General features: G+C 42.7%; 1 protein-coding gene and 2 long non-coding RNA genes across 11 annotated transcripts in view; 2 read left to right on the top strand and 1 right to left on the bottom strand.

Moving 5' to 3' along the window:
- The window catches only part of LOC309702169 (protein NLRC3-like), a 169,338-nt gene extending 161,610 nt beyond the window's left edge, over window positions 1-7,728 (top strand). For 5 of the 6 annotated variants that reach the window (XM_082526634.1, XM_082526633.1, XM_082526638.1 and 2 more), the window contains 2 exons: window positions 4,642-4,688; window positions 4,837-7,727. In XM_082526634.1, the coding sequence (XP_082382760.1) occupies window positions 4,642-4,688; window positions 4,837-5,366 (577 nt within the window). In that variant the 3' untranslated portion in view covers window positions 5,367-7,727. Of the gene's footprint in view, window positions 1-4,641; window positions 4,689-4,836 lie in introns of all 6 variants that reach the window. The other variant, XM_082526637.1, reaches the window with a different exon arrangement.
- LOC309702436 overlaps window positions 1-20,254 on the bottom strand; it is a 229,237-nt gene that overhangs the window by 28,677 nt on the left and 180,306 nt on the right. The gene's annotated exons all lie outside the window — the stretch shown is intronic.
- The window catches only part of LOC309702456, a 224,987-nt gene that overhangs the window by 27,206 nt on the left and 177,527 nt on the right, over window positions 1-20,254 (top strand). The window lies entirely within an intron of this gene.

The following is a 20,254-nucleotide window of genomic DNA, read 5'->3' as shown; positions in this document are numbered from 1 at the left end:
ACACACTAGTCTAGCTGGATAGTTCATGGATATTTATGTAGGGGTCTCCAAGGAGTCTGTTTGCAGGAACATTTAGGTCACAGGTGTACCTGATATAGATACCAGTGTACCTAATAAAGTGTCAGCTAACATTTGGAAATGGAAGCTTAAATAATGACAAACTGTACATTCACAGCTGAAGTCACAATAAATTTGTTCTCAAGTGCACATTTTTCTGTTATTGTTCTCAAACAACAGAATGAGATTGAAATATTGATTCTAACAGGGCCCATAAACAGCATTAGCTTATCAGAGTTTCCATCATGGTCACACAAATCCTTAGCAGAGAAAAGTGGCCTTCTTAGCAATAGCTGCTCAAGTTGTATAAAGAAAGGGAAAACAGTATTAGCATTAGCTGCTAATGGCAGCTTACTTAGCATAAACTCTTTACATCTTTATGCAAGGGAAAGGAGTCACTCATGGAAGCCTATTTAGCATTAACGTCTCACATCATTATAACACAAGAGAAAAGGGTATTAGCGTTAGCTACTAATGCTTATTCACCTCAAATTAGCTTTAGCTGCTAATGGTAGCCTACTTAACATTAACTCCTCACTAATATAATGCTAATTCACATCAAATTAGCATTAGCTGCTCATATTGTTATAAGGAAAGGTTTTCCACAATAAAGGCATGGTTAAAAAAGGGAGGAAGGAAGCAGTTGCGACCCTCAGTATGTCTTGAAGATGATCATCCGTAAGTCTGGACCTGTACTTGGACTTATTGAAGTTCAAAGTGGAGAAGAGCTTTTGGCACAAGTATGTGCTACCAAAAAGGCACATGGTCCGCTTGAACATTCGGGAAAGCCGAGGGAAACTAGGGCTCAATCCTCTCAAAAATTGTCCAAGCTTGTCTGCTTTTCCACTCACCTCCCTGAACTTTGCTTTGAGTTCAGAGTTGCACTGCAGCTCAATGAGCTCCATTTGAAGCACAGAAGGGGCATCTTGCACATCAAAGGAGAAGGGGTCCGCAAAAATGTGAAAGGTGGCTCTGTGTGTCTTGAAGTCAGCAAATCTGTGATCAAATTCCTCCTGTAGCCTCAAAATGACATCAACATACTCGTCAGCACTGAATGGTGTGCCTGCATCCACGAGTGCCTTGCATGCTGGGAAATGGCAAAGGTTTGTCTGAGAGAGCTGAGCTTTCCAGAGCGCCAGTTTTGTGGAGAATGCTCTCACGTTGTCATAGGCAGCACTGACAAGTTGCCCCTGGCCTTGTAACGTCTTGTTCAGTACATTAAGCTCATGTGTCATATCAACAAGAAAAGCTGAGTCCATGAGCCATTTGGGATCAGTTAGCACAGGAACACTAACTCCATCCTTCTCCATGAAGGCTTCACTTCTGCTCTCAACTCAAAAAGTCTCTTTAATACATTTCCCCTGCTGAGCCAACGTACCTCAGTGAAGTCGAGCACATCCCCATATTCTGACTCCATTTCCTCTAAAAAAGCACAGAACCTTCGGTGCTTTAAGCCCCTGGATCTGATTTGGTTGATGCATTTCACAACAATAGACATCACATTGTCAAACTTCAGGCATTTGCTGCAAAGGACCTGCTGATGGATGATGCAGTGCAGAGCAATGGCCTCCTCCACGCCTTCCTCTTCCAGTTTGTTTTGTGCCACCAGTCCATGTTTCCTCCCTGTCATTGATGGCGCTCCATCTGTTGTTATTCCAACAAACCTCTTCCATGGCAAACCAACATTCTCAATGGCATCACACAGCTTGTAAATATCTGCTGAGCGGTGGTCTGGCCATGCATTGGAATTACTGTGAGCAGCTCCTCCATCACTTCAAAACTGTCATCAACACCACGGACATACATTGGGAGCTGGGCAGTGTCGGTGATGTCTGTGGTCTCATCAAGAGCGACTGAGTATACACTGAAACATTTGGCTTTCTCACACAGTTGGTCATAAATGTCACTTGACAGGTCAGAAATGCGATCTGCTGCGGTGTTGGCAGAAAGGCTGATGTTGCTAAACTGACCTTTCTTTCCCGGACAGACTATATTTGCAGCCTGCAATATGCACTTTTAGACAAATGCACCTTCTGTGAATGGCTTCCCTGCTTTAGCAATCATCTCACTAACCACGTGGCTCCGACTGCTGCATTATTCTCTTTGGTTGCTTTCTTGGAGAAATCTTGCTGCCTCAGTAGATCTGTTTTAAGACTGGCAACCCGGTTCGCTCTCTCGTCTCCCTGGTATTCTGCATCCAGCTCAGCATGTCTAGTTGTGTAATGACGTTTCAAATTGTATTCCTTGTGCAGCGCAACTTTCTCTGTGCAAATAAGACAGGTCGGGGTGCCCCTGTGCTCAACAAAGAAATATTGCATTTCCCACTTTTCCTGAAATTGTCGGTGCTCATCACCAACCTTTCTCTTCACCGCAGGCTTTGAAAAAGACATGTTTGGGGCTATGTGACATTTATAATTCTACTTGGTGTCACTGTCGCATTGAAGTTTCAATCAAGCGTTTAGCCGACGGACGGGGAACGTCTCAACGCGTAGAGAACGTCATTTCTGCTTCTTTTTCTTGCAACCGTAGCATGGCGATCGGCAGATAAAAAGCCGGTAGCAGTCTCCTTTGTTTTTACGCTCGATGTTCATGTCTTTCATGATGACACGAACACCGTGGCGTTTGCAGATGGTAGAAAGTGCAGGGATAGCGAGCGCAAAAAAGGTGACTGCTCACGGCGCCGGGCTGTTGTTACAGGAGAAAGAAGCGGAAATGACACCGTGACATATAACAAATAACATCAGCTGTTTCTGATGTTAGTTGTTTTGACTGCTTTTACATTATATTGAAATATATGTAATGTTCATGTTTGCTGCAATGCAAACGCAGTGATGCAAATAAAAACATGGAGCCACAAATTACGGTGCGACCCTATAATTAGTCCGGGTTACCGGGGACTGTTGTTGCCGATGAACAGGTGTCGCTATGTGACTGCAGACTAAATTGGGCTGCATTGAGTTCATGACTTTTCTTTTATCCCGCCGCCTACGCATCACTGTGAGAGTTAATATGAGATCTCTCTCTGTGGAAAAATAACTTTAAATCCCACTGACGTGTGTATAAATCTATATACGTATAATGTCCCGCTGGGCAGCAACTTAAAAAAACAACTTTTTTTGAAGTGTTGTGAACGCAGCGCGCTGGGGCGAATGTCGGCGTTTGCCCAATAGAAAGGAGGAAGCCAGCCAGGCACAGGAAAGAAAGAAACACTCCAGGGCAACGCTGCTGGAACTTTGACTCATTGAGAAATGTTTCCCTGCTTGCATCAAGCCCGGCTGGTGTCCCCTGAGATCCATATCCCACCCTGATTGGTGGGTTAGTTCAGCTCCGCCCACAACACTGTAAAGTGTCATACATTATCAAACTAACATTACATTTTCATATTAAGGTGGGGCCAAAAACTATCGTCCTGCGGGCCGCAATTGGCCCGCGAGCCGCGAGTTTGAGACCCCTGGTGTAGGAGGACACCTACTCTGTGTCTGGTTAAGTATAAGAGCCCTTTGTTAGGGGGACCGCTGGACTCTTAGCACCAGCTTTGGGGTCACAGGGTCACATCTGGAACACACACACACACACACACACAGACACAGACACACAGACACACACACACACACACACAGACACACACACAGACACACACAGACACACACACACAGAGACAGACACACACACACACACACACAGACACACACACAGACACACACACACAGACACACACACACACACACACACAGACACAGACACACACACACACAGACACACACACACAGACACACACACACACACACAGACACACACACAGACACACACACACACACACACACACACACACACACACACACACACACACACTATGCACAGACTGGTACTCTTTGTTCATACCTGTGTAAGACGTCATAATGAACTTGTGCATATTCATGTAAGCTCAATAAAGAGCAGTGTTACGAGGGAGCAGACGAGAGCGACTGAGGTCAAGTGAAGGAACGGCGCTGTCACAGTTCTCTCCCTCATCAATTGTCTGGTTCCAGCGGTGGGTCTGTGCTAGACGACCCATCAGCAGCTTTTTCCACTGGTTACCAGTACGTGGTAGAATCCACTTCCAGATCTGGTTGTCTTTAAATCTGTGAATGGATTGGCTCCATCTTATCTCTCTTTAACAAAAGAATCCAAGTGGAGCCCTCAGGTCTGCAGATAAGCAGCTTCTGACCAGAACTAGACGTAAAAACAGAGGTGAGCTTTATCGATGGCTGCAGCCAAACTCTGGAACAGTCGCCCTTCACATCAGGTCGTCACCAACACTGGACATTTTTAAAAGCCGGTTGGAAACACATTTGTACTCTGTAGCTTTCAATCCTGACCAGTCTTTATAGTCATTACTGTGTATGTTTCCTATTTTCTCTCTACTCTGTGCAGCACTTTGGCTCAAGCTGTTTTTAAATGTGCTGATAAATAAATGTAGATTTCTTTGAATAAAACAGTGGAGCCGAGCTTTGAGCTCAGTGTGTAACAGTGTGTGTGTGAGAGCCATGTAATGTCCATGTGTGCATGCTGACTGTGCTGCTCTGACCCCCCTCCTCCTTTCAGGGTGGAGCCTGCTGGAGTCCGATGGTTGAGACCAGGTCTGAGGAAGTGTAAGTGTGTTTTTAATGGGATTCATGAAAACAAAGCAGCACACATTCAACCATCTTCATCATGTCAGGAGTCATCATCAAAGTGTCAATCAATGAACAGATGATGGATCAATAACTGCAGCTGGATTGTGTTTGTTCTCTCCATCAGATTCCTGTCAACTCACAATCGACACAAACACAGTGAACACAGAGCTCCAACTGTCTGACAACAACAGGAAGGTGACACGTGTGGAGGAGGTTCAGTCATATCCTGATCATCCAGACAGATTTGATTACTGGTCTCAGCTGCTGTGTAGAAATGGTCTGACTGGTCGCTGTTACTGGGAGGTCGAGTGGAGAGGAAGAGTTTTTATATCAGTGAGTTACAGAAGCATCAGAAGGAAAGGAGGCAGAGACTGTTTGTTTGGATTCAATGATCAGTCCTGGAGTCTGTGCTGCTCTGATGATGGTCCTCATTATGTCTGTCACAATAACCGCTACACATCCATCTCCTCCTCCTCCTCCTCCTCTGTCTCTAACAGAGCAGCAGTGTATGTGGACTGTCCTGCTGGCACTCTGTCCTTCTACAGAGTCTCCTCTGACACTCTGATCCACCTCCACACCTTCAACACCACATTCACTCAAACTCTTTATCCTGGGTTTACAGTCTGGTCTGGTGGCTCAGTGTCCCTGTGCTGAGTGGAGTGTAAAGAGTGTCTCCTGTTACAGAAACACTCTGACTGTTGAACAGATAGTTCAGTCTGTACATGTCTGTCTCTTTCACTCACAAACACGTTTTCAGATTCATGGATTCAATCAGTTGATGTTTGAAACTCTTCTAAATGATTCCTTGTAAACTTCTTCCTCTTCAGTCACAAACAAACAGGAAGTGATGTCACATGTGTTCCTGTCCACACAGCAGAATGAGTCTATTGCTGACAGTGATGTACAAACAGAGTGAGCATTTCTGAGGCCCAAAATAAACTGAGTAGTTCACTGAATGAACAATGGACTGTGAGCTCAGTTCCTTCATCATTAGTATGGATTATATATGTATATGTATTATATTAGTATCATATATATCAGGTGCTGCTGCTTTCAGTCATTGTGCAAATGTGCTGTTTGTAAGCTTGTAAAGCTGCAGTCAGCTGAGACTGAAGAAGTCACCTGATCAGTGAGCAAACGTTTCTGAAAACGTCCAGATGAACAGAATCAACCTTTTGGGATCAGCCAGCAATGCAGCATCATTGTTGTTCAGCTTCAGAGGTTTGCAGGAATGAACTGATGACCAGAAACAGCTGCAAAGTCCAAGAAAATACCAGCTGGAGTTCAGCTGCATTTGAAGAAGTCAAAGAAAAGTAAGGATGGCAAAGGGCGACGTTTTCTTCCAAAGAGCTGCAAACATGGTCGACGCCTCATTAGAAGAATCATCTGGACATTTGTGAGGAACTCTAACCAAGAAAGCAACGTCACACAGATCCAACAGACAGTTTCCATGACTGCAAGTGTTGAGTGGAAAAATGCTACATTGCATTATTGCATCCTCTCACCACAGGAGGCGCTGTTGGCACCACTGATTGCTGATCAGCTGTTCTCTGATGATCTGATTGATACTGTGAATAACGGGACTCACTGAACTCTGTGACACAGTGAAGATTACAGAGTTTAACTTCACCCTTTAAGACTGACCACAGAACCAAGTCCGCCAGAGCTTTTGTTATATTTTTACATGCTGTGGAGCCATTTGTGGGAGCATTTCAAGTTGCTATACATCAATACAACTGTTATAGCCCTAATTTTAATAATATGTATGCATTAAGTCCATAGTAACTACATAAACTGCAAAAAAAACCTCTGCTCATCCATCTCTGTGTGTATCAGGATACATTTGGTTCATAATACACAGAAAAATCAGAGTTATTACCTGTAATAAATGTGAAAGATTCCTGCAGTGATAACCAGGCAGGACTGAAACACATCCAAGCCGTCACCACGGTAACAGCACCGCCCATCCACAGGTGAGGGGAGGAGCAAAAAGAGGGACTTTGACCATTTTATACTAAAAACACTCAACTAATGTTTCTAATATGAAACAAATAAGCCCACATTAATGTGAGCGTTTATTAAATAATAATAATGATGATTTCCTCCTGATCTCATTTCCACAGCAGAGAAAACTGTGGTGTATATTGAGGTGGAGGGTGTGGTCTGTGGCTCAGGTGTAGAGTGAGGGTGGGGTGCACCACAGCAGCATGCTGGGACTGCTGAGGGTGGAGGAGGGAGTGATGATGACATCAGAGCTGCAGCACAGAGACCAGTGAACACACAGTCTGTTCATCTTTGCATAGATACAATATACAGCACAATATTGAATGACAGACACGCTGTGGGAGCTTCCACAGATACACTGACGTCAGCATCCAGAGTCCTCCTGCTGCTCCCCCCTCAGAGCCCCGTGATCAGCACCAACACATTCAGTTAGATGACAGAGTCCAGCTGCAGCTAGAATCAGCTCCCCTCTGTGAACAACAGCACAGCGTCAGTGTTTCACACTCAGTGAAAGGAGGAAACAGCAGAAGAACACCATGTGTGCTACGTTTCCCAGGACACACTACAAACTGCACAAATACAGAGCAGCACGTGGAAGGACCTGGAGCTGCATTTACAGAGCTGCAGACAGCGTGATGTCCTGTATGGACAGGTGGAAGGAACCAAGTCCTCAGCTGGAACACTCGTGTTTGTCCACAGACAGGAAACACAGCAGGAAACTTCCTCACAGAAGTGCAGCTCATGGATAACACACTTCCTGTCAGTCAGAATGAGGCTGCAGCCAAACACAGAAAGGTGTTTTTGTCCAGATGAGCCCAGAGAAGAAACACGAGTGTTCACAGACATCAGAAGCTCAGAGAGGTGAAACATGAGGTTGGAGTCCTCGTCAGCATCCAGAAGAGCTGCTGTGAAACCCTGAGTACTCATGACAGACTCTGATGGCACAAACACATCATGATTCAAACAGAAAGACAAACATGGAGCTCCTGATCCTCCTGCATGAGAACAAGCTGACATGAGCGCTGTGTCTGAGAGTGTCTCCCTGTCACAGTGACAATAACACAGCTGCTGCTCACAGTCATTAAACTGACCTGAGGTCAGCTGTGCTCCTTACATATGAACCATGTGACCTCACATCAGTGCTGTGGATGACTGTAGTCATAGAAGAGTAGAGCTGTAGCAGGTGGTGTGAGGAGGAGGTGGTGTATTCTAGTTAACGCAGTACTGAAACACTCCAGCAGAGGGCGCTGTTAAGTCCTTATTGTAACACAGTTACTGTGTGCAGTTAGACTTCATACATAATCTGCACTTATTTCCATCAGACATGCTGTCAGTAAATGATTGGTTTCTATTGATTCTACTTCCTGTTGACTCGTTTGATGACAGTGAAACAATCACAGCTGATTGTGTGATGATGTAAACTGTCACTGTTACATTCAGTGTGTGTGACATAATGTTAGTGCAGGCTGATAACAGCCTGGTTCTGTTAGAAACACATGAACGTGTCCATAGATCAGTGTGTGTTTAACATGAGAGCTTCAGCCCTGCTGATGTGTTAAATAAAGACATGCAGGAAAACTGATGAGACTCTGAAATAACTCTTTATATTTATAATGTAACTCTGCATCAAAAGAACAACAAAGGATCCCAGACAGGTTTCTGTGAACAAAGACCATTCTGATGTTTCTGTGTTTCTAACACTTTGACATTATTAGTAAACAGACTGCAGTGAGCAGCATTTATAAAGAGCTTCTATATAAAGATATGACAGCTGTTTGACAAGTTTATCACTCTGTGTTTGGACCTGATCAGTCCAGCTGTTTACTTGAAACATGTTCATTTACCTGTTCTGTTATATTCATGTTCTTGTCTCTGTTGAAAACACATTTTAATGTCCCTCAGATTTTTCTCCCAGATGAATAAATATAAAAATGACACAAACTGACTGCAGCTACTTTTTGTCCTTTCTGTCAAAAACCTTCATGTGACTCATGAGAGACACGTTTCAGCTGTTTGTGACAGATCAGAGGCCAACAAGTCATTTATAACACTTTCCATCATTGTTTAAAGTTCTCAGTGTTTCTGTGTTGCTGCGTATAGGATCTCCCAGCATCATCACTGTGCTGTCCAATCATTGTGTGCGAGGTTACCCTTATAGTGCGATGTGTGTTTGCACAAAGAGAAGCATGTGTGTCAAATATAAATAAGCACAGAACAGAAACAGCTGCTCGTTTCTTCTGTTTAGAGTCAAGTTAGTGTTTTGTGTCTTTGTTTGAGGCCTGATGTCGAGCAGAGGTGTGTGTAACTGCACTGCTCTGTTATATGTGTGAAGTGTGTGCTTCTCTTCAGCATCATCTTTGTCACTGCTGATTCCTTTGTGTCATCATGTGTTGAGAAGAGAGAACAGTTATAACGGAGGAGCAAAAGGAAGCCCTGAAATCTGCATCAACAAGGAAGTGTTGGCTCACCAGTGATCCCAGCAGAGCCACTGGTTTGGCTCCAGTTGTTCTAGATTCAATGATGTTGTTGCTACAGATACATGTCAGCATCTTTATTGAATTTAATATGAAGCAGAAATGGTGTCACTAGGAGAAGAAGAGGAGAACAAGTCCGGCGAGGAGGCAGCAGCTCTTAAAGATGAAACAGCAGCTCAGCCCTGAGCTCAGAGAGCTGCACATGAAAAAGCTCCTCAAGCAGATCCTGTCAGAGGTTTGTCATCAACAGGAGGAACTGTTCACATCATAGGATGAAGATGCTGTCAGCTGGATGAAGAAGGTTATTTAATGCAAACGTTCACACTGAAGTCAAATTGTTGTCGTGTTGAACAGATTCATGTACTGATCGTCTCCAGAATGTTAGAAGAGCTTCAATGAATCATTAGAAACAACTTACAGCTGCACAGCTGTGTCAAACACATCTGTGTGTCATTGTGGGATTGTTGTGTTTCTACATGTGACACACGTCTAAAACATGCACACAATCTGAACACAAACAGGGACTCATGTGTTCCCACAGCCAGATGCTGAGAGCCATTTCCTTGTAGTCCTGTGTCTACATACATGAACCATTAGATGTTATTGGAATGATTGTCAGCTCTGATAGTTTCATGTGTGTTTAGCTGGACGCTGTTTGATCCTCGACATGTTTAAAGGTGTCCAGTCCTGAGACACTGGGGCTGGAAACAGCTGTGATGTCATTGGACTGTCACACAGACAGAAGTGCATGAAGTGAGCAGCCGAGGAGCCGCTGATGTTTTGGATTCAACAGCATTTGAAAGGTCGACACAGACACATTTGCACACAGAAAGCTGAATCTGTCATATGCCACAGTGAACTCACTGTTCAGTGTTTTTCAGGAAGCTTCTTAACTGCCTCTGCTGCCAAACAAGCAGCTGATGTCCTTGAGAAGAAGCTGAAGAAGTCTTCAACAACAAATACAGGAAGTGGACTTTCAAATACTAGATTCACTTTAGACTCACAGAGAAATGACTCAACCAGCTGTGTTTGACTATATGAAAGGTCAGTGTGTGTCTGCACACAGACTGTTGTGTTGGACTGTTATTCAGTTGTCTGCTGAATGTTTTCAAATGTCTGCATCTCAGCTGTGATGAGGCTGGGGGTCATGGGAGGCCACCGTAGCAGCCTCTTCAACATCATGACATCATCATAAATGCTGCTGGACTGTCTGATGGGCTGACGGTGAAAAAGCCGTCGGGAAGGAAACAGAAGACATTTCAGAGGCTGCAGCAGATGTCTTTGATTCGGGGCCTTTTTCAGCTTTATTGGACAGAGCAGTGAAGATAAGTGACAGCAAAGCAGAGAGAAAGGGGGCGTGGCCCGGGTCAAAGCCAGGCCAGCTGCTCTCCACCTCGTGGTCACCTGCTCATCCTAGTGAGCTCCACCAGCAGCCCTTTCACACACTTTACACTGTCAAACACTGTGTGTGGACCTCAGCTAACAACAGGCTACATTTAAGTCTGGACTACATGCTTTTATATTGTTTTTATTCCATCAGCAGCTCAACATCATGAGCAGCTTTGACATAAAGACATCAAACTCAAGCTGACTTTAAACTACTTTTAATACAGGGGCTCAAAAACAACAACATCTTTATTATATATCAGGACACAAAGTCATTTCATCTCAAAGGGAAACAGCTTTATTTGGAATAACCAGCACTATCAACTGGTTTGGGATCTCCACCAGTTTCATGTCTTTGCAGCTTCTCCAACAAAGTTCCTGTAAAATCAGCATGTTTGTCTTTATTGGTTTGATAGTGATTGATTATTCAGTCCCAATCTGCTGTCATCTAAAGAACAAAATGATGTTTCTATGAGTCACAAAGCTCCAGATGTTGTCGGCTTCACAAAGAAAACAAAGAAGTTAAACACAAAGTGTTTGGAGCCAAAATGTTCCCAAGCTGCTCTTTTTGAAATGGCAGAGGTACAGTGGTGTCTAACAGCACACTGTGGAAGGCAAACATGTTATTGTTGGATGAAACTTCATGAATCCTTTGTAGATTTGAGCTGTTGGAGCCTTTCTTTTCTCTTCAGGTGTACAGATGCTGAGGAGGCAGGTGAAGCAGGTGGAGCTGTTGTGATGCTGCAGAGGGTGTGTCTTAGTAACTCTGTGAGGCAGAACTGGATCCAACATTGTGGATGTGTTGATGTTGGAGCCATTAAGAGTCTCTGGCCACACTGTAGGATTTCCCTTTGATCCACTGTGGGGGCATTTTGGAGTCTGTCAGTGAAACTCTTCATGTTTGTGTTTGACTCCAGTTTATAGAAACAGAGAAATGTGTCATGCTTTTGTTCGGCCTCCACAAATACACACATTTGTTCATTGGTTGGACTTTTTGGAAGGAGACACATTGAAAACCATGTTAATAAGATCTTGTTGTTTCCTGTGGATCCGACACAGAGAGTGGACTTCAGACAGAAAGCGTGGAAGAGATTTTAGAGGCCGTGTGTGGCAACAGGAAGTTTCTGTGTGTTTGCTGATCTTACATGTGGAAAACAACACGTGATGTTTGTGAAGTTCTACAATGATCATTGTTCTCACAGCATTTTGAGTGGGAACAGTTCAAACTGGGAGTAGTGGGAGTTATTTACTGATTGAAACAAGCTGAATGTTTCTGTGACGATGAAGATCAGCAGCTCAGCTGATCAATGAACTGACATCTATCAGTCGTTTCATGAGATGAAGTCATCAGCAGACATTTGTTCTGACTGTGTGATGAATGTCAGAACGTCAGGGCTCTGCTTTAGTCACTGCTTGATGATCATTGGCTCATTGTTGAATCCAGGGGCCCAGTCTGACCTCTGACCTTTGCTGCAGGTCTTCTGTGTTATCTCCACTTTCATGTCTGATCTTCTGCTGTATCATCCAAAATAAACATCTGGATCATTTCCAACACTTCAGCAGATCTTTAGTTTGTGCAGTGCAGCACAGAATAACACATATTGTACTATACTGCCCACTTCCTGATCTTATTGGATCTGTGTGTGAGGTTGGTGAAGGAAACACATGTTTACTGAGTGAGTCGCTGCCATTAGGAACTAGTTTTTATATCACAGCCTGGAAATCACACAGGACCATTTCTGCAAGTGAAAAGTCGTCATTGGAGGAAAATGATTGTGTAGTTTGTGCGACTGAAGAATTGTCCCAACTACATGTGCTGCTGACCTTTGTGAGATTATTCGGTTATCATATGTTACCTTATATATGTAATCAAAGTAGTTGATACTGCTGTAGATCATATTATACCCTGTCTTATTTAATGAATCATTTCAATGTAAGCAGCTATCTCCTGGAAGTTTTCAGTCTTTTGAATATGTGGCTTTACAGCTGAAGGCCCCATCCAAAGTTGTGTTTCTTAATGTTTACAGGCCTCCCAAATACTGCACAGACTTTTTTAATGACCTCAGTGAACTGCTGTCTGTGACCTGTGTTGATTTTGACTGTGTAATTATTGCTGGGGATTTTAACATTCATGTGGACAACCCTCAGGACAAAGGGACTAAAGACCTGAGTAACACTCTGGGCAACTTTGGGCTGACTCAGCATGTAACAGAGGCCACACATAATAGAGGACACACTCTCGACCTACTGATCTCCAAAGGCCTGAGCATTTCAAAGGTTACTGTGTCTGATGTGGGCGTGTCTGATCATTACTGTGTTTTCTTTGAAAGTAAAATCTCAGCCCACACAAATATATCAACAACAGTGATCACAAAACGGTGTATAACTGAACACAGTAGTGCAATTTTTAACCAGGTCTTCCCATTAACACCTGACCTGTCCAGAGGGTCAGTCAATGAGCTCGTCAATAGCTTCAATGCTAACATGTTAAATGTAATGGACACTATTGCTCCCATTAAGGTGAAGGTTATCTCTGGAAGGAAAAAGTCTCCATGGAGAAACTCCACACTGGTGAAAAATGAAAAAAGAGAGTGTAGGAAAGCTGAGCGCAGATGGAGAAAAACAAACCTCCAGGTTCATTATGACATTTATAAAGAGAAACTTCACAATTTTAATTTACAACTGAGGAGTGCAAGGAGGTCCTACTTCTCTGACATCATCACTAAAAACAGCCATAATGCTCGGGTCTTATTTTCTACAGTTGACAGGCTAACAAACCCTCCTGTGCCAGTGGCAGCTGAACTTCATTCGACCATGGCCTGCAATGACTTTGCCAAATTCTTCACAGAAAAAATCCAAAAAATTAGACAAGCAATTGGTACATCAACAGCAGATCCAGGATATGTACTGTGTCCACCAAAAAACTGTTTAAACACCATGAAACAGTTTCATCCGATTAACAGCAAAGACCTGGAGGACATCTTAGGTCAACTGAACTCCTCCTCCTGCTGTTTAGATGTCCTGCCAACAAGTTTTTTCAAAAAGGTCTCAAAGACTTTAGAGTCAGACCTGTTACAGATCGTCAACTTTTCTTTATTATCAGGTGTGTTTCCAGAACCACTAAAAACTGCTGTAATTAAACCTATACTGAAAAAGGACAATCTTGACAAGACACAAATGAACAACTACAGGCCGATCTCAAATCTCCCATTTTTAAGTAAGATCATTGAAAAAGCAGTTTCTCAACAGCTCAATTACTTCTTAAAACAGAATAATTGCTACGATGCCTTCCAGTCAGGTTTTAGACAGAACCACAGCACTGAAACCGCTCTGACCAAAGTGTTTAATGACATATGTCTGAATACAGACAGTGGAAAAATGTCAGTCTTAGTTTTACTGGATCTCAGTGCAGCATTTGATACAGTTGACCACAACATATTACTCAAACGACTGGAGAACTGGGCAGGTATTTCAGGAACTGTACTAAACTGGTTCAAAACATACGTAGAAAACAGGAAATACTTTGTATCAATAGGTAACTTCACATCTGAGCAGACAAGTATCACATGTGGAGTTCCCCAAGGTTCCATCTTGGGACCCCTTCTGTTTAACATTTACATGCTCCCACTGGCACAGATTATAAACAACAACAAAATAAACTATCACAGCTATGCAGATGACACACAAATATATATCACAATGTCACCAGGAGACCGAGGCCCTGTACAGGCTCTTGGTAAATGCATTGAGGAAATCAATGACTGGTTGTGCCACAATTTTCTCCAGCTAAACAAAAACAAAACTGAGGTAATAGTCTTTGGCGCCAAAGAAAAATGATTACAGGTCACCAGAGAACTTCAATCTATACATCTAAAAACCACAAACCAGGCGAGAAATTTGGGTGTAGTGATGGATGCAGACCTAAACTTAGAAAAACACATTAAGACAATAACAAAGTCAGCTTACTATCACCTCAAGAATATTTCAAGGATAAAACATCTGATGTCTCAACAGGACCTGGAAAAACTAGTCCATGCATTCATCTTTAGTAGGCTTGATTACTGTAACAGCATCTTTACAGGTCTACCTAAAACATCAGTCAGACAACTACAGCTCATTCAGAACTCTGCTGCTCGAGTCCTCACTAAGACCAAAAAAGTGGACCACATCAGTCCAGCTCTGAGGTCCTTACACTGGCTGCCTGTCCGTCAGAGGATAGACTTCAAAGTTCTGATGCTGGCCTATAAAGCTCTGAATGGTTTAGGACCAAAATACATCAGTGACCTCCTGACCCAGTATGAACCTTCCAGATCACTCAGGTCATCTGAATCCGGTCTTTTATCAGTTCCCAGAGTCAGAACCAGACACGGAGAAGCTGCATTCAGCTTTTATGCTCCTTATATCTGGAACAAACTCCCAGAAAGCCTCAGATCAGCTGAAACACTCAGTTTATTTAAATCCAGGTTGAAGACTCACCTGTTCTCAGCTGCATTTGAATAAAGCACCAAATCCACACTTTTAAGCTTAAATTTCAAAACTTACATTTAACTACTGATTTTATCTACTGTTCTGATTTTATCTGTTTTGATTTTATATACTGTTTTGTTTGTTTGTTTGTTAATTAGTTAGTTAGTTTGTTTGCTTGTTTTAATCAATTTTAAATCATGCTTTTTATTTGTTTTTGTTTCTAATGTCTCTGTAAAGCACTTTGAATCACCTTGTTGTTGAATTGTGCTATACAAATAAACTTGCCTTGCCTTGCCTTTAATATAGAGTGTGTGATCAGTATGTAGTTTTAGTTTGCATTATACTTCTGACTTAAAAGAGTGTGAAAATCATTAGATCTATTGGATTGACCTGTATTACTTGACACTGTTGAATGTGTTACACTGTTTCTTGACATGTCATACTGCTGAATCATGAAGAGAATGTTGTGTGCAGAGGACCTTGTGCCGATAATAGAAGAGACAGACCACATTCCATACCCCCACCTTACAGAGAGCAGAAAGACAAGGAGCCGAGGTCATAACTTAGGCGCCGTAAGAGAGAAAGAATGTGAATGTTTAGGCTTTTACGACTAGGTGGGGGCCGCTAGAAGCTATAAGAGGCTGTGTAACCCGTCACCACTTTGAGACTTGCTGTGACCCTCTGCAGGCAGGTCTCCCCATCATGATGGTTCTTATGCTCTTAAGTGTTGAATTATATGGAAATAAATGATTGTTGATTGAGCATTTATACACCGAGTACTGTCCTTCCTTCAGCCCAAAGATTCAAAGAATTGGGAGATTTTCAACACCTTTGACCTTTTCTTTAGGTGCACAGAGGAGTCTGTGGAAACATCCAGAACTGAGGCAGTGCTACAGATGTCTTCAAATAAAGTTTTGTATTTAACCTGTTATTGTGCAGCATACAGCCCACACAAAGTTAACGAGTGGCATTGACATGTAAACAGTAAACAGTACTCCATGTAATCAGAATCAGAATACTTTATTGATCCCTGGGGGAAATTATTTTTTGTTACAGTGCTCCATTTTAAACCAACATTAAGACAAGACAGACAATACGCTAACTAAGAATAGTACAATATATACATATATATTCATACATACATACATAAGTCACTCATAAATAAATAGTTGGAAAAGAAACATGTGTAGTTGTAGCAGTAAACAGTGTGTTAGGTGGATGCGTTGTACAGGGAGCCACAGGCAGGAATGATTTCCTGTGTCGTTCAGTGGTGCTTTTCGGTAATCTCAGTCTCTCACTGAACGAGCTCCTGTGACTGACCAGCATGTCATGGAGTGGGTGGGAGGTGTTATCCAACATTGTCTTTATCTTGGACAGCATCCGCCTCTCCGACACCACCTTGAGGGAGTCCAGCTCCATCCCCACAACATTGCTGGCCTTACGGATCAGTTTATTAAGTCTGTTGGCATCTGCGACCCTCAGCCTGCTCCCCCAGCATGCAACAGCATAGAGGATCGCACTGGCCACCACAGACTCATAGAAAATCCTCAGCATTTTCTGGCAGATGTTGAAGGACCTCAGTCGCCTCAAAAAATAGAGACGACTCTGGCCCTTCCTGTAAAGTGCTGTGGTGTTTTTAGCCCAGTCCAGTTTATTGTCAATGTGTACTCCAAGGTATTTATAGTCCTCCACAATGTCAACACTGACCCCCTGGATTGAAACAGGGGTCAAGTGTTTCCTGGTCTTCCTGAAGTCCACGATCAGTTCCTTGGTCTTTGCCACGTTGAGCTGCAGATGATTCTGCTCACACCACGTGACAAAGGAGTCGACCACAGCCCGGTACTCTGTCTCATCATCCCTGCTGATGCATCCAACCACCGCAGAGTCATCAGAAAACTTCTGAAGATGGAGGTCTCTGTGCAGTGGCTGAAGTCTGTGGTGTAGAGGGTGAAGAGGAAGGGGGAGAGGACAGTCCCCTGTGGCTGGATGGCAGTAGCGTGACTCCCCAGTCAGCCTTTGACCAGTCCAGTGTTTCTGTTTCAGTCATTTAAACATTGTGATATCCAGATAAGTGAAATACCCTCCACAGAACAGCAGCATGACTACATGATCTCCCTAATCCGGCGATACAGGAACAGCCGACTGTCTCCACTACTCCACTTTCTCTTAGCATTAGCCATGCTAAGTGTTTAGCCTGATTAGCGTTCTGGCTCGGCTCTACAGGTGCTTTAAGAAAAATAAAGTCGTCTTGTTTGTTGAGCAGTACTTTATCAATGTTGTTGCTGTGCAGGTAATTATACGCCTCGGTGCTCTTATAATTACACAATTCCTCGCCAACAACGCCTTCGGAAAATACAAGTCATTAATAATGTGGATGTAGCTAACATCGGGCCATAGTTTAAAGTCATCTACCGTGAGAAGTGACGAGCGAGGCACTGCTACTGAACTGTTAAGATTTTTAAAACATCTCTACTGTCTATACACCTTTAATGTGTTGCCATTTACACCAGGTAAAAACACCTGATTCATTCCAGTTTCTCTGCTTTCACTTTGATTCATGTCAACACGAAGCCTGAACGTCTGTGATGAACACACTATCAGCATCACTGACATATTTCATCATTTAAAAACACTTCCTGTCACTGTGGTGGTTACAGTGACATCATGCAGTTTATGCTTTGACCTCCAGAGGGCGACAAATCAGCACAGACAGAGAGCTCCATTCAAACTTTGCTGCCATCAGGAATAATTCTTCAAATATAATCATCAGTGTTTGAGCAGTTATGATATCAGGGACAATCTAGACATGTGTGACAATACTGGACATGTCACATGACACACCTCAAACATCATGTGATCCACTCTCAGTCTGCACTTTCATTCATGACTTCAACAGGTTGAAATGAGCTTTGAAGAAACATTCAGTGAAATAAATCTTTCATGGATTCATGTGAGCAGCAGATGAACTTTACAAAGAATCAGTGGATTCATCTTCTGTTTTAGATCAACTTTGATCACTTCGAGCCATCTTAAGTCCGTTTGTTCTTCTCACTCACTAACGTCTCATATGATTTCAGATCCCTGCTGTTCCCCAGCTGCCCTGTAGGTGGCCTCAGTGTGTCTCACACCATTTACAGATGATTACAGGTCGTTTACAGTTCAAACAGGTCCAACATAAGAAATATGTAGAAAATATCCTGGCTATAGCACTTTGGGTCAAAGTGCAGATGTTCCAGATGTTCTGAGTCTGTCTGTGTTTCATGTTAACATGTAGATGTTGGACCAAAGTGAAGCTTTTTGATGTGACAGCAGGAATGTGAAGTGTAACTCTGAGCTGTAGGAAATGAAACTAAACGCACTTTTTCTCCTTTATTTATAGGAAAGTGTAGGAGAGCAACAGATGAACAAGCGTTACTGTAACAGGAAACATCAGAGGACCTTTATGTTCATCATCATCACTGTTTCCTTGTTCTGTCACAAACACACAACACTTCCTGCTCTCTCTCTGATGGATCTGATTGGCTGTTTCATTCACAGGAGGTCAGGGCGTCACACAAACAGCTTTAACTGCACAACGACACACTTTAAATCATCTGCAGACAAACCTGTGTGTTTGATTTATGAAGAAATAATAAAGACGTGTGTACAGCTGTCCATGAAGCAGCTTCTCACACAAACTCTGACACTTCAGCCACTTTAATTCCTGCAAAGCTGCGTAACAAAGAGCTGTGACTGCTATGAGCTGCTGATGATGACTGCATGAAGCTCTCAGCTGAAGCTTCTTTCATTTATTTTAATGTTAATGTCGCCCTTTTAAACAAAATAATATTTTCCAGTTACAGAAATCATAAAGTCCAAACTAAAGTGCTACTGTTGCTATATGCATTTTATATAAATCATGGATGATGGTCCTGACATGAAGGAAGAGAAAGTTACAGGTTGCATCCTTTGACTTTGTCTCCGTGCCTTTGGGCCATTTTCAGAAGGACAGATGTTTCTGTTCAATTCTTAAATCAATTTTTTCAAACACAAACACTATTTTAAAGCTTCTAGAGAGTAAAATATTCATGATAATTATAATAACAATAATAAAAACAAAAGCTCTCAGATCCATCAAACCAAGCAGCAGAAAGAACAATAACTGAAGAGAAAACTTTAACCTTGTAGACTTCATTATGTTCCAGCTGCTCTACAGACGCTGTGACCTCGAACTTAAGCAGGTCGTAAAGTATGTGCAGCTCAATAACTTCATAATCAGACCCTGTGGTATTTAGGCAGCAGAACAACTAAGAATAACAACTACAAATAATGTTTTTAGGTTTCTGTTGTACTGCAAGGTTCTGTACAGGAGAACCAAACCAAGAGCAAATATTACGTCTCATTTACACCTGAGCACGAAGAGCCATCAACATTTAGCAAATTGAATCATCTTTGTTTAGATGCAAGAAGAATCATATAGAAATGAAAAAGTAGAAATAGAAATCCAGAGCAAAGATATCCTCTAATTCAGCGTAGCACATGTGCAGCTGCTGCGATTCACGTAAGCATTCGGCTCGTCGCTGTTGCAGATTTTTCTCTCGCTGTTCTGGCTCACAGCGCTGCAAACACAAAGATAAATATCCCCAAAGGTGTGAAAGGGAGCTAATTAGTAAGAGTATTGTTACTCTCCGCAGGAGTAGTCCAGCAGTAGAAATCAGTCCAATAACAAGGTGTGTAACATCTAGCAGGGTGACAGAAAAACCCAGGGTAACTTCTAAGGACCTCAACGTCTCTCTCACATTGTGTTTTTTAAACATGCTTCCATTTGTCACTTCAGTCTTTACTCTGAAATACAGGAAGAGAAATCATGGCTGAAACAATTTCTCATGAAACCAGGGGTGTGGTCCAACAGTCAGTTTGGTGAGGAAGGTTCCTAACTGAGAGAAGTGACCCAGAAGTATCTGTGTAGCAGCCACAATGAATCCAGATCATGAGCTTTATTAACTGATCAAAGTCTCTTCTTTCATCTTCTGTATCATTCAGTTTGCATTGGTAATGCCCATTATTGTAATGCTTTTTTAAGACGAGCAAAACTTTATTTCACTTTGGGTTAGCTGGGATAAGTGATGGATGGAGGGAATTTTACTTCAGCCACAGAAATCCTAAACAGGAAGGAGGAGCAGAGTTACAGTGGATCACTATCCAGCAGGGAAACAAGGTTTATTTCAATTT

Source organism: Aulonocara stuartgranti (genome assembly GCF_965226115.1).
Source record: "Aulonocara stuartgranti genome assembly, chromosome: 3".
Taxonomy (NCBI): domain Eukaryota; kingdom Metazoa; phylum Chordata; class Actinopteri; order Cichliformes; family Cichlidae; genus Aulonocara; species Aulonocara stuartgranti.
Note: the sequence above shows the minus strand (reverse complement) of the source record. Positions and strands in the feature narration are given on the sequence as shown.